The sequence below is a fragment of the Peromyscus maniculatus genome, chromosome 4 (assembly GCF_049852395.1).
Source record: "Peromyscus maniculatus bairdii isolate BWxNUB_F1_BW_parent chromosome 4, HU_Pman_BW_mat_3.1, whole genome shotgun sequence".
Classification (NCBI taxonomy): domain Eukaryota; kingdom Metazoa; phylum Chordata; class Mammalia; order Rodentia; family Cricetidae; genus Peromyscus; species Peromyscus maniculatus.
This window is the reverse complement of record NC_134855.1, coordinates 67380170-67393506: the sequence shown is the minus strand read 5'-3', so window position 1 is coordinate 67393506 and position 13337 is coordinate 67380170. Positions and strand designations below refer to the sequence as shown.

The 13337-nt window shown below is 47.6% G+C and overlaps 1 protein-coding gene across 1 annotated transcript in view; it reads left to right on the top strand.

The window, feature by feature from the left end:
* Ptprj (protein tyrosine phosphatase receptor type J) overlaps positions 1–13337 on the top strand; it is a 161670-nt gene that overhangs the window by 103264 nt on the left and 45069 nt on the right. The window contains exon 2 of the mRNA XM_076569857.1: positions 10564–10582. Within this exon, the coding sequence (XP_076425972.1) occupies positions 10564–10582 (19 nt within the window). The remainder of the gene's footprint in view (positions 1–10563; positions 10583–13337) is intronic.

Below are 13337 nucleotides of genomic sequence, written 5' to 3'. Positions count from 1 at the left end.
GCTTTTGCTTGGTCTCTATATGTAGCCCAGTCCAGCCTTGAACTCAAGATCCTCTTGCCTCAGTCTCCTAATTGCTAGTATAATAGGTGTGTGCCACCATTCCTGGACAACATTTTCTTAGTTGTGTAAGATGGCCCGTCCCTCATCTACTTCATCTAACCCTCCTTTCTGAGGCCCTGCTGGTGGCAGTAGTTATAAGTTACTATTCATTGTATATTCCACATCTATGAATGCTTCATGTGGGCTATATCACTTAGTAATTGTCACAACCACTCCATGACTTTAAATGGTAAATACTGTTTATACCATTAAACATGTCTTGGATTTCTTGAGCATTTGAGGCTTATAACAAAATTAGAAGTTACAGGGATATCTCACATATCCCTAGCCAGTTTCTTAAAGTTGTGAAAATCAGCAAGTATAAACAAATGAAGTTTGAGATCCTCATTTTTCAGACTTAACAATATTTCTCCCTGTCCTTGCTAGATATCATTATTGCTAATTGTTGACTTGGGCGTGTGTCCTCTTAATTCCTGTCCAGTGCCTGGGTGACACCCTCTTATGGGGCCCATGGTGTTTGCTGTCAATCATGGAATCATGGAGTCCTGCCATGTTGCCACAAGCTGCTGAATATTTGTCAAGCCTGCTGAATAATAAGTCTTTTTTTTTTTTTTTTTTTTTTTGTGAGACTATGTCCTCAAACTCATGATCCTCCAACCTCAGCCTAGCAAGTACTGGGATTACAGGTGTGTACTACTAAGCCCAGCACCAACTTGGAAGAGTAGGTGATAATTTCTAACTCATTTTACCATTTCCCCCTGTTGCAATAGAATACCAGAGACTGTGAAATTAAAAAAAAAAAAAAGAAGAAGAAGAAGAAAGATTTTGTTTTGGTTCATTATTCTGGCTGTTCAGAATTGGGTGGGTGGACATGGTGAGGAAGCCATGTTGCTTCAAGTCATGGCCAGAAAGGAGAAGAACAAGCAGATGCGTTGGGCAGGGCATAGGGGAACCCTGCTTCATGACGGCATCAGCTCTTGTGATAACAATCCATCCAGCCCTGGCTCCAGCAGTAGCCCTCTCCTGAGAGCTGGGCCTCCATGACCAACGCCTCTCTTGCTAGACCTCATCTCCTGGCACTGGCCTGTGGTGGTACTGTGTTCCCCAAAATATTGTGTACCTCAATAAACTTACCTGGGGTCAGAAAACAGAAAACTTAAGATACTTAAGATACTTAAGTATAGATACTTAATAGATACACTTATAGATACAATAGATACTTAAGAGAGGCAGTGTTAGCACACGCCTTTAATCCTAGCATTCCAGAGGCAGAAATCCATGAGTTCAAGGATACAGCCAAGCATGGTTAATCCCAGAAAGCGAGCCTTTAATCCCAGGGAATGATGGTAGGAAGCAGAAAGATATATAAGGTGTGAGGACCAGGAACTAGAGGCATTTGGCCTGGTTAAGCATTCAGGCTTCGAGCAGCACAGTTCAGCTGAGAGCCATTCGGATATGAGGACACAGAGGCTTCCAGTCTGAGGAAACAGGACCTGCTGAGAAGTTGGCCAGGTGAGGTTAGCTGTGGCTTGTTCTGGTTCTCTGATCTTCCAGTTCCCCCCAATACCTGGTTCAGGTTTGATTTTATTAATAAGAACTTTTAAGATTCATGCTACACTGGCCCCTCACCGACAGTTGTGGTGGAGACGCACACACTCAAGCCACACGTTAGATGAGAAAGCTCAAGAAGCCATGTGGTGAGTCTGTGGGCCTCTGCTGACTAAGGGGTGGTGCCAGTCTTCAAACGCAGGCTGAATGCCAACGTTCCATTGATTTCCAACCTTTCCTCGAGTCTGGAGGATCCGTGGGGGAGGTTGTTGGTGTATGGGAACCTCTAATACGCACGCACGCACGCACGCACGCACTGACTTCAGAGTAGTTCTGTAAAAGCAAATAGGCTTGTTGATGCTTCTGCCCACATTGTAGACTCTGATAGGATCGGCTCTGGAGGCTGTTGGGCAGAGAGGACTGTGGGAGATTGTCCTCTTCGTACTTTGTGGCCAGTCAGAGGACCTGGATATTCTTTCCTCAAACCAGGATAAAGGGGGAGGGATGTGGAGAGAGGGACTCGGGAAGCCACGGACTGCAGGTGCACGCAGCTGGTCAGGGCTGTGGGAGCCCGTCCTGAGTACCTCAGGCCCTAGTGAACAGTATCTCTTGGCTTCTTTTATCCAGACTTTAGGGCAGATGGGCAGTGCAAGAGGAGACTGGCTGGGTTCAGGGAGTGGGTTTAGTATTCCTGTTTCAGGGTCTGGAGTCCATCTGCATCTGGAGACCAGCAGCGCTTCACCCTGTCCCTTGCTGGTGGTGGGGGTGTTTGTGAGTAGAGTTGGTAGCACAGGTAGGGAACAGGTTAGGGAATAAGGAGATCATTTAGGGGTAGAGAGAATGGTACAGCCTTTAATCCCAGCACTGGGGAGGCAGAGTCAGGCGGATCTCTGTGAGTTCGAGGCCAGCCTGGCCTACAGAGTGAGATCCAGGACAGGCACCAAAACTACACAGAGAAACCCTGTCTCACCAACCCCCTCCAAAAAAAAAAATAAATAAATAAATAAGAGAATGGTCCAGTTTATATTCTCAGTACGGACATTATTTGGCAGGTGACGTTGCCCAGAAAGCTCCTCCTCAGAGAAGAATTTAGAAAGTAAACAGTTCATTGGTGATCATAACCCCTGTACTCTGGTTGCAAAGCCCACGACTGTCAAAGGCCACGCACTCAGATGTCTTCAGGCAGTTGGAAACATAAATAAATGGAATGGGTTAAAGCATGAAAAGTCATAGAGCCTCTCAGTCCGTCCTGTGCTCACACTCGGTAGAGGAAACCAGCTGTGTGGGTGCCATGTTGCCTGGCAACTGCTGTTTGTCCTCAGTGTTGGGGTGACAGCACTGCCAGTGGCCGTTTTTGCTTAGCACTTTCCACGGAGAGGCTCACCCCGATCCGGTTAATGGCTCGAATGTGGCCAGATAAGAAAGTGTTTTTTTTTTTTTTAAGATGCTGAACATCATTAAAAAAAAAAAAAAAAAGAACAATGCCAATTCTCCCTGTTCTTAAAGACTTAAGACTTTAAAATTAAACAGTGCTGGAAGCTGGGCATGCTGGTACATGTTATAACCCCAGCACTGAGGGAGGGGCATCACAAGTTCGGGGTCATCCTGGGCTACAAACTGCATGACTTGTCTTACAAACAAAACATTATCAGTCAAATAAAAGATACTCGATTTAGCACCCCTGATTCATCATATAATGAGGAGCAAGGGCTGGGGTCTCAGCTTCTCTTCAGATGAAAACCTGAGCCTTTCCAAACTGTCTGAGGATCTGTGCTCGGTCTTAGTGCTGTGAGGTCTGGTGGAGTTGCTGAAGTGTATGGGATCTACTTTCTGCCTTCATAAAGTCCACCGTGAGGCAAACCACCAGGCCCCAGCTTGTGTTCCCTGTAGTCCATTTAAAGGTTCCGTAAGTGTCTGTGTTTCATTAAAAAAAAAATTCCTTAGCCCGCTCTCTTAGTGTTTGGGATTGTAATGAAAATATTTGCTCAAGTATCTATTGCATTAAATTGAAAATTAAAGCTGTCCTGTCTTGGAAAACAAGCTGTGCACTGCCCTTGACTATCCTGGAACTGGCCACCCTCCTGCCTCTGCCTCCTGAGTGTTGGTATGTGGAATGTGAATAAAGTGGAGATGATCAGTGGCTTCACCCAGTTGCACACAGATTATTTTCAAAAGCTGCTGTTTTCATCTGGCATGCACAGACACTTATCATCCATACAGATGTGAAATGTGGAATTGTGTTCTTCTGGGTTATTCATAAGGTTCTTTCTTGGAGGGGAGAATCTCAGCTCTGCTAAGAATGCTTAGAGAAGCCCCTGGCCCAGGATTTCCAAAGCCACACCCAGCTCTGCCTCGCTCAGGGAGAGCCTCCATGCCTTTGGAGGAGGTCATCATGCCTTCAGCTGGCTCCAGTCCAGAGCTCAGGCAGCTGGGCTTTTCGGTATGGGTGGTACCCAGCCCAGCCACTGAACCACAGAAGTTTCACCTTGAATCTTTAGGGTGTGGAGCTCTGGGTGATGCTGACTCTTACGGACAACAGGGTCAAATGAAGTCATTTATCTGCAAATGCGGTCGGGTACGCCAGCCTGTGCTCATTTAGCTGTGATTGTTCACCATGTTGTCGGCTGTCCTGCTCAGGCCCTGCCTTTGGGCTCCAAGGACCCAGGTATTGAGATGGGTCCTCCAGATGACACCCGCCTCTGGGGCGTTTTCAGCCTCGGTGCTTTTTGTCTGTGTTTGGCAGGATGTCCTGCCAGTGTGCCCTTTTCATAAGTCAATGATTTGCCTTTCTGTGACCTGTATTTCAGGGAGCCGTTGGGTAATATTCACAAGGAGATAAACTCTAACTGGGAAGAATAATGGGCTTTCAGAGTCGGACTCAGTTTGCTCCAAACCCTATAAAATGCTATTTGATTCTAAACATTGCTTGAAGCGTTCACATTTTGGTTAATTACGTCAGTGAGTAAAAATAACTATTGAAATATGGTGTGTGGGCTTGGCTTTAGAAGGATAAGGAGTCTATTGTTACCCATTGTGTAGTTCAGTCACTCATTATCCACTCTTGAATGCGGAACGTGTAGAATAGAAAACCTGCAGCCCAGTCGCTTGCTAAAATTCAGGCTGCTCTGGGATTTCAGCTTCTTTTGCAAAAGCTGCTTCATTCAGTCAGTTCCAGTGAGCTGATACAACCTGTCCCCCAGGCAGGCCAGCCCTAGCAAGGCCAGGCGTTGGTGACCTTGGCTTTCGGCATCTGTTGAGACCTGCCAGTAGATGAGGCTGCCCAGTGCTTCCTGGAGTTAAGGCCAAGGGTTTCAGGGTCAGGCAGACCTTAAATCTTAAACTGTAAGCTGTACTGTATCAGGACTGGAGCTTAACTTTTCCCAGGTGTGGTGTCAACATAAGATGGGGGTACACATAGCTTCTGCTCCCCGTGGTCTCGGAAGGTTAAATGAGGTGATGGGTGTAACCCCTGCAGCTCGGTGAGAGGCTAGGAGGAGAGTCAGCTAGGCAGTCTCAGGAGTCTCTGGGGGGCTTCCTGCCACACTGTCACACGTGACGTCAGTGTCCTGACCTCTTACTTTCTCACCCACATTCTCTGGGTCCTTGAGCAAGGTCCACCTGCTCATCTAGGCAGGTACCCCTACCCTGCCCTCTTGCTCTGCCATTTTCTTTGGGGGCTTTCCCAGTTTTGTGAGCTCTTGGTGGGCCTGGACCACCTCAAGGGCTCCCTCTGTCTTTGGTCACCCTGCCAAGGCCTGAGGCAGGGCTTTGAGTGGTCTGGACCGAATGGTTCTTACAGATCCTCAGGTGAATTGAAAGGGTAGCTTTGGGGTTTGGTGCGGAGGAAGAGTGTTAGGGCTGGAATCAAGGAACCTTGCTGTATTTGAATCTTGAGTGAACACAGATGCGGGATGTCTATTGAAGATGCCCTCCCATTATTTTATAATTGGTGAAATGATTGGCTTTGTGAGACCCTCATGCCCCAGAGCACAAAGGCCCCCCCCCCCTTTTTAAGATAGGGTCTCAGTGTGTCCTGGAACTCACTATGTAGGCCAGGCTGGCCTGGAACTCGCAGAGATCCACTTCCCTCAGCCTCCCCAAGGGCTGCAGTGAAAAGTGTGCGCCAGCCACATGCCCTCCCCGCCCCGCCCCGCCCCACCCGCTTGAACTGAACTCCTTGACCACTCTTGGCTCTCACCCTTCAGATTGTCAGGCTCTGTAGTGTAGTCAGGGGAGCCTGGGCTGCTTTCTCCATGCCCCGGCAGACCCCTGCCTATACCCCAAGAGGAGGCTGACCTCTGTGTTCTGCGCCAGGGGTACGCTTGACCTCCACCTCCCTGTTTGGATAGCCCAGTGGGCACCTTCAGCCGGAGATGGGAGAGGCAGCCCTCCCAGCGTGTCCCCTCTTTCCAGTTGTGACACTCCAGGATTTTTGCACATTCCCGTCGCTTTCCCACAGCCTCGCCCTCAGCCTTGGAAAACTCTCCCACTTACTGTGGCTGAGTGTGTCACCTGTCTGGGCCGGGCTCCTGGCTGACACTGCACACTGTCTAAGAAGAGGAACCCGGCAGGTCGGTTTATTTTCACACCGATGAAGGCCCTGGCACACGGGTTAAGAAAGGGAGGTGTCCGCCGGGTAAATGAGTGAGGGAACAGGTCAGGCTCGATTCACCTTCAGTGTTGACAAAAGGCCCCTACTTGAGGCGCTGGTCTGTTTTATGTTCCAAAGAGAGGGTTCTGTCTAGAGTCACACAGCCCTAATCCTACGCACGGGACAGAAACAAAAAGACCACAGCAGATAACCACCCGTCCTGGCTCTCGTTAGTTTTACGTGTGGGGATGATGTCTTGGGAGCGTTAAAGACGGGTTTTGTGCTGGCACGAGCCTGGCCGACCTAGGCTGCGGCTGCCTGTGCTCTGCAGGACCTCAGGCTGTGAGGACAGAACACGGCCCAGCAGTGGGGAGATCAGCACCATGGGTGCGGAGGCAGCCTTGGGTGATCCAGGAAGGAGGGTGTGTGTGCGCGTGCGTGCGTGCGTGCGTGTGTGTGTGTGTGTGTGTGTGTGTGTGTGTGTGTGTGTGTGATTTAGGGTTTCCAGAGTTTATAGCCTGGGAGACAGGGCAACTGGGCAGTCACACCAGAGAGAGGAGAAGAAGAGGATGTAGAGGGTCTGCTTTGGTGTGTGGTGTTTTCATGTACATTTGGGGAGAATTTGAGAGTTTTAGGCTCATGCTCCTAGTGAGATCTCTGTGACCTGGTTGTAGAGCGGGAAGAGTTCAGTGTTCCTTCTTTTCCTCTTCTTCCCCCTCCTCCTCCTCTTCTTCTTTTTTTTTTTTTTTTTTGTTCTCCAGGAAACTCCCTTTCCTTCCTCCCTGGAGCAAGGTGGGGAGTAGCTGAGCAAGACCATGCAGTCCTGCTGCAGCCTATCTTTAAAAAGTGAGAACACATGTGCCTAGTAAGAGGGAGTGCTCAAAAGTGCGTTTTAGCAGCATTTAGTGCCTCCCCAGTATGTGACCGTCGTCTCTCAGTCCTCCACACTTAGAGTTCTCACAAAGACACCAGGCCTCTTCCCCTTCCAGCCCCGTGACCCCTCGCCTGTGTTCCGCTTCTGTGGAGTCTCTGTTCTGTATGTTATCGAAATGAACTCGTACGCTATGTAGGCTCATGTGTTGTCTGGCCTCTTCCCTGGACCACCGTCGTCGTTTTGAGATCCAGCCCACGGTATCAGGAGTCAGTACCCCATTGCTGAAATCATGGGACCAGTGATTTTTCTGTTGTGTGGATGTGCCACAGCTAGTGGGTCCATTTTTCCTTTTGCCTGTGTGAATAGTACTTCTGCCACGCCTTCAGCAGCTCCCTGGTGCAAAGGCTGTGATCTCTGGAGCCCCTTGAGCCCTAAGTCCTAGGTTGAACTCCCTGGGAAGGACAAGGCTGGGAGTGGGGTGAGGTGGGGTGTGTGTTGCTCAGAGTGAGAAGGGAGCAGACCTTGAAGCTGGACATGTCCCCACCTCAAGTCCATCTGTCCACACCTCATCGTCTGCTTTTGTTTCTGCCCAGGGGAAGGTAGGGAGTGGGAAGTGTGGCTCTTGTCTCTTCCCAGGCTCTCGGTTGTCTCCCTGTGCTGGGGCACAGCTAGTATCTGTGATCTTGGGTTGTGTAACCTGAGCAATGGAGTCCTTATCTGTGGATGGAGATTCTTAGTTTTGTTGCCATCACAGCCACCTGGGCGGGCTGAGGACTCTGAAGGAGCCTGAGGAATGCTTACTGCTTTCCCTTGGGGGTGGAAACTGAAGTGGGGAGGATACCGGAGGGAGGAGAGTCTCAGCAGGGCTGTGGTCCTCACCATGTCCAGCTGTCAGCCTCTGGGAAGTTGTCCCCAGACTTCCTTTTCTTTGGTGTGCTGTTTTTGAGCCTGGGGACTTCACTGTCTTCTCACCACCAGGCCTAACCGCGCTTTTACTTCCTTTTGGAAGGGTGGCTTTTCTGTGGATGGCATTTTTAAAGGTGTGGATGACCTGGCCAGGTATCTTGCAGGTGCAATTTACAAGTGTCTTTTTATCTGGTTTGTGGAAGAGGCTCAGGTGTGGCTGGCCTGGGCTGGGGTCCTGGCTGTGTCTTTCATCAACCTGAGCTGATCCCAGAAGAGGAATAATGGGCCTTGCAGGGTTTTTTCTGTGCAGTTGAAGGTTAAGGCCAAAGTCAAGTGTATCTCACGGTGTTGTGTGAACCAGGGCAACTGTGTTACAACAGGCGCGCAGAAGTGGGTGGTTGAGTGGTGAGTGGTGGCGCTCTCCGTGAGCTCCACAGAGACCCAGGCTGCCTTGTCTGTGGCACAGGGGCCCCTGGGACAGTTAAGAGAAGCCTGCCCAGCACAGAGCTCAGAGGGCTCTCACCCTGCTTGTTTTGTTTTTTAAGATAGGAAAGGAACATGTTGATACAATGTCTTTTATAATTAATTTTTAAACCTTCACTAACCCTAAGTGTATTTCTCTCCACTTAGGAGGTGGCAGAGCTGGTGGTTATGTACAGGGACTCTGTAGTCTGAGCACCAGGGTTCAATTCCAGGCCCTGCACTCACCTTCTTACGAACGAGTTGTTTGGAGGATTGGGTTCATGTTTGAGAGCATTTAGAACGGAGCCGGCCGTCAGCACTATGAATGGACGTCCTCACGTGGGGTGCAGGGACTCAGCTGTGATTCCGTTCCCTTCAGCGTGTGATCCTTGCATGTCCCCTGTGCCTGTGACTTCGCAGCTTGGGAAGCACCACGCCCTGCTTTTGTATACATCCTTGTTTGACTTTCCCTACCACACTGCACCCAGGCCAGGGGTACCGCTGACCTGTCCTCTTCCTGGGACACCAAGGCTGTTTGCTGCAGCGCTGGCACTTTGGGACAGTGCTTGGCTCTTGTAGGCGCTTCATGCTGGCATGTTTGTGGTTGTGCTCTCTGTCTGGAGTTACTTCCACACTCGTCTCATTTCTCTTGCTTTCTGGCAAACATGTGGAGGCCAGGATGCTGGTCTCTGGTGGTTTCAGGTGGTCCTAAGATGAATGGATTCCAGGAGGGGCAGCAGCATATAGACACAGGGGAGAGATGTACCTTGGGCGGGCAGGTGCCAGGGCTCTACCGCCCTAAAGTGTGGAGGTTTTGTAGTTGAACAGTATTTTCAAGTACTGGGCAAAATATGCTTGCTTCCTTGTTAGCCACGAGTCCTCTGTTTTCCTCCCTCTCCTGGGATCCATCATAGACACTTTGATTGACATATCGCATGGCTCGAGGGGTAGGAACTGGGGGCCCCTCAGAGGAGCTGAGAAGTTTAAGGTAGTGCAAAGACAAGACAGTGGAAAGTTTGGGGGGGACCTTGGGAGCGCCTTCCCTCATTCTCAGCTGATTTGCTCTTTCCTGTGGCATTTGACTGAGCGTCTACTGTAGGAACTGTGTTTCTGCTCTCGTGGGGGGGGGCATGGTGACGGAGAGGGAGGGTGGTGAGTGTTCCTGGGGGGCTAGTGAAGAGACTTCTGAAGGGGTGACGTCTCGGGCAGGCCCTAGGAAAGAAGAAAGGAGGTTTCGGGGTAGTGTTCTTTTGCAAGAGGGGATAAGTGTGTAAAGGTTCCAAGGGGAAATAAGCTTCAAGAATGTCCCCAAGACTAGAGGAGCCGGCTGGGGAGTAAAGGGTGGATTTGAATTCTAAGTATGGTGGGAAGTTGCAGGATGTTTTTTTTCTGTTTTTTAAAATTATTTTCCTTTTCATAATCACCATACTTTGGAAATTCCAATTTCCAAAAGCATGCATTTAAGAAACAATGGAACATACAACCTCGAATTACGTTATGCTTTCGGGAAATAATTTATGGTATGGAATATTACGATTCCACTAAAGGGACGTTCTCTCCCCCAAACAGAAGATTGCCATTGTCAACTAAATAGTATTTCACTCCTTCCCAAAGCTGCATACGGTGATTGAAAAAATGACTGCCCTCAACTGATATAGACTGGAGGTTGATTTGTGTATAGTGGAAGATCCCAAACCCATCGACTTTTCACTTCAAGCATGTCTTTACCATTACTCTGGCCCTGGACTTGGCTGTGGGGAGAGCCTTCGGTTCCCATTTCCATTTGTTCTGGCCCAGACCATCTTGACTTTGCTTTTGTGTCCTTCTGCTTCAGTTCATCTCACAGTGGCAGGAGGGAGCACTGGCTTACGGAGCCAGCCAAGCCAGAGAAACACTGGGTTTATGTAGTCAACAGCCCCATGGCCTCCGTAAAACCCAGTTAGTCCTGTGTAATTGACCTGAGCTTTCGCTGTGTTTAAAGCCCAAGACACCCTGACCATGGCCGCCAGCCTTCCATGCACTCAACACCCACCCCAATATCAAATCCCCAGCTGCTCTGTTTCTGATTTGCATTTCCACGGCTGAATGAATCTGCTGACTTCCCTTTTCTTTTCCGTTACAGGTCTTGTGCACAGGTGCGGGTGAGTACCTTCCTCCTTTCCATTCTTGTATTGTTTGCTACTGGCCCCTAGTGGCCACAGTGTTACATTAACGGCAAATGTGGGGGGAAAATCACAGAAAGATGTATTAAAACCGATTGACTTGCCATTTTTCCTTAGACATCGAGTGAAGGTAGACACAGCAAGTGAAGGAAAGTCAGTTGGTTGTTTAACCACAGCTATAAAAATTCTATGCTTTCTCAGCTGAGTAGTGGGGGTGTAGCCCTGTAGTCCCTGCTCTTTGGGAGGCTTCTTCTGGAAGTTCTCTTGAGCTACAGAGTTTGAGAGCAGCCTGGAGGACATAGTAAAAGCACCAGTTCATAAAAACATAGGGTTGTCTGTGATTTTCTTTCGAAGCCTATACCCATGGATGAGGTAAATGAATTGAAACTGTAATACTCTGTTTTCCTATTCCATGTGCTGTTACTCTGCAAGAACTTCCTGGTGTTGCTGTTTTGCTACATTTAGAATATGGTGTTGTGAAATTATAGAATTTCTTCAGCAGCAGAGATAGCATCCCCTATCTTTTGATTTTGAATGTCAGCCTAGAGATGGGGCTATAGGTCACGGTTGGGTACTTGCCCAGCTCGTATGACGTTCTGGGCTCCATCCTGAGAGTAAAGGACTGAGTTCCAGCTGTGGCTAGGTGCTTGTTCTTTCCTTGGTCTATAGAAAGACAAGATAAATGTGATGCTTTTCTGATGATATAGTAATGATGGTTTATATCACTAAATACATCCAGCTGAAAGCATCATCTCTTCTGGGATCAAGACAGTACTGTTGGGGTTGGAGAGATGGCTCAGTGGTTAAGAGCACAGGCTGCTCTTCCAGAGGACCTGAGTTCAATTCCCAGCACCCACATGGAGCTCATAACTACTTATAACCTGAGTTTCAGGGGTTCCAACACCTTCACACAGACATATATGAAGGCAAAACAGGAATGCACATGAAACAAAAGTAAATACATTATTTAAAAGATTTTACTGTTTCTGTAGAAGGATAATAGTAGTTAGTACTTTTAAAAAGTGCACATTTTTGGGAAAAATTGTTAGCTTTTGTTTGTCCCTAAAATTCAGGAACATTTCCCCCTTTAGTGGAAAAAAACAAAAACAAAAACACCAAACCCAAGCCTGGGAATCATTGAAATAAAATGATTAGTGCCATACAAAGGGGCAGATCTCACTGTACTTTCTAATAAGGCAAGTCTTTGTTAGTATCAATAATTATGCAAAGCTTTTGCAAACAATGAGGAACCCACATAGGTGGTGCTGTTCCTGTGAATCAGCCTGGTAGATAAGCTGGTAGGTAGCTGGGGCCACTGGTCTGCAGAATCTGACCTCTCTAGTGCAGTCCAGCTCAAAGGGTGGAGTGTTACTTGCAGGGAGCAAACCCCTGAACTGTTCTGAGCCAGAAGGTTTTCCCTGGGAACTGAGGACCCCTGGAGCCACTGGAAGGGCTCTGTGTTAGTCTTCTGGGGCTGCCATCATGATACTATATGTATTTTATTTTCTCACAATCCAGGAGCTTCTGTTTGCACACAGGTGACTGTTTTCCCCTCATGTCACCATGGGGCTCCCCCAGCCCCTGTGCCTGTGTACTGACATGCTCTTCTTAAAGTGTAGCAAGCTTTCTTGTCAGATTATCTTTGGACTGCCATCCTGCAAATAATGACCTGGTGACTTATTATTAATTATGAAAGCTTGGCTTTAGCTTAGGCTTTTTCCCAACTAGCTCTGGTAACTTAATTAACCCTCCTCCCCCTTTTTAAAAAAATCTACTTTTTACCCCATGGTTCAGTTACCTCTTCTCAGTATTGAACATCCAACTTGCTCTCAGTTTGCATTATTTTTTGTTTAGTCTCTGTGTGATCAGAAAGTGTAGAGCTTATCTGAAGTCTTGGCTGGAGTGGTCTGTGATGCTGGACTGTCTTAGCTAGCAGCTTTGAAGTTGTTCTTGATGCAGAATTTTGCGGAAATTGTAACAGAGGCATTCTCAGAGACTGAATCACGTGGGCTACTTGTTTTCATTGGTGTCTGGTCCTTTTTTTCTGAAAACACATAAACTTTTAAAGGTAACATATATATCTGCGTTAACACAAGTATGAAATGTGCGGTCTGCACATGTCAGTTAATGAAGATTTTTTTCTTTTGTTCTATGATTGAGCAGGTAAAAGGCATTTGCCAACTTTATAAGTCTGTTTGGACTGTATAACTAAACTATAATATAAATCTCTATCCATGTCATATGAAAGGATGGCATGTAATAATAAGTCATGAGAACTCTGTAGCCAACAAGATTTATCATGTCTCATCCAGTCTCAGAGCTGTTCCCATGTAGAGGAATTAGCATATGCATCACCTGTCTTGTAGTTTCCTTGTTTTTTCTTCATGTCTGCAGCCAAGATCCTTAGCAGGTCTCCTCCAATCAAATCTGGTCTTTATTAGTTTTGAAGACTAATTCCTGTGGAAACAAAAGCAGAACCTCTCCCCCAATGCAGCGTATTTTCTGACTTCCATTCTGATGTTAAGACATTCTCAAAATACATAGGTTGGTTTAATTTAACAGTTTCCATAATCAAGTGTCTCTCAGCAGCTATTGTTTTTTTTATTAGCATTTAAAAAGTTTAAAGTCAAGAAAGCATCAAAGAGGATCCAGTCACCCTGTATATTTCCCATTTTATATGTTTTTCCTTTTATATTATTTTATTCTTTCTTTAAAGACTCTATTATTTTTAAAC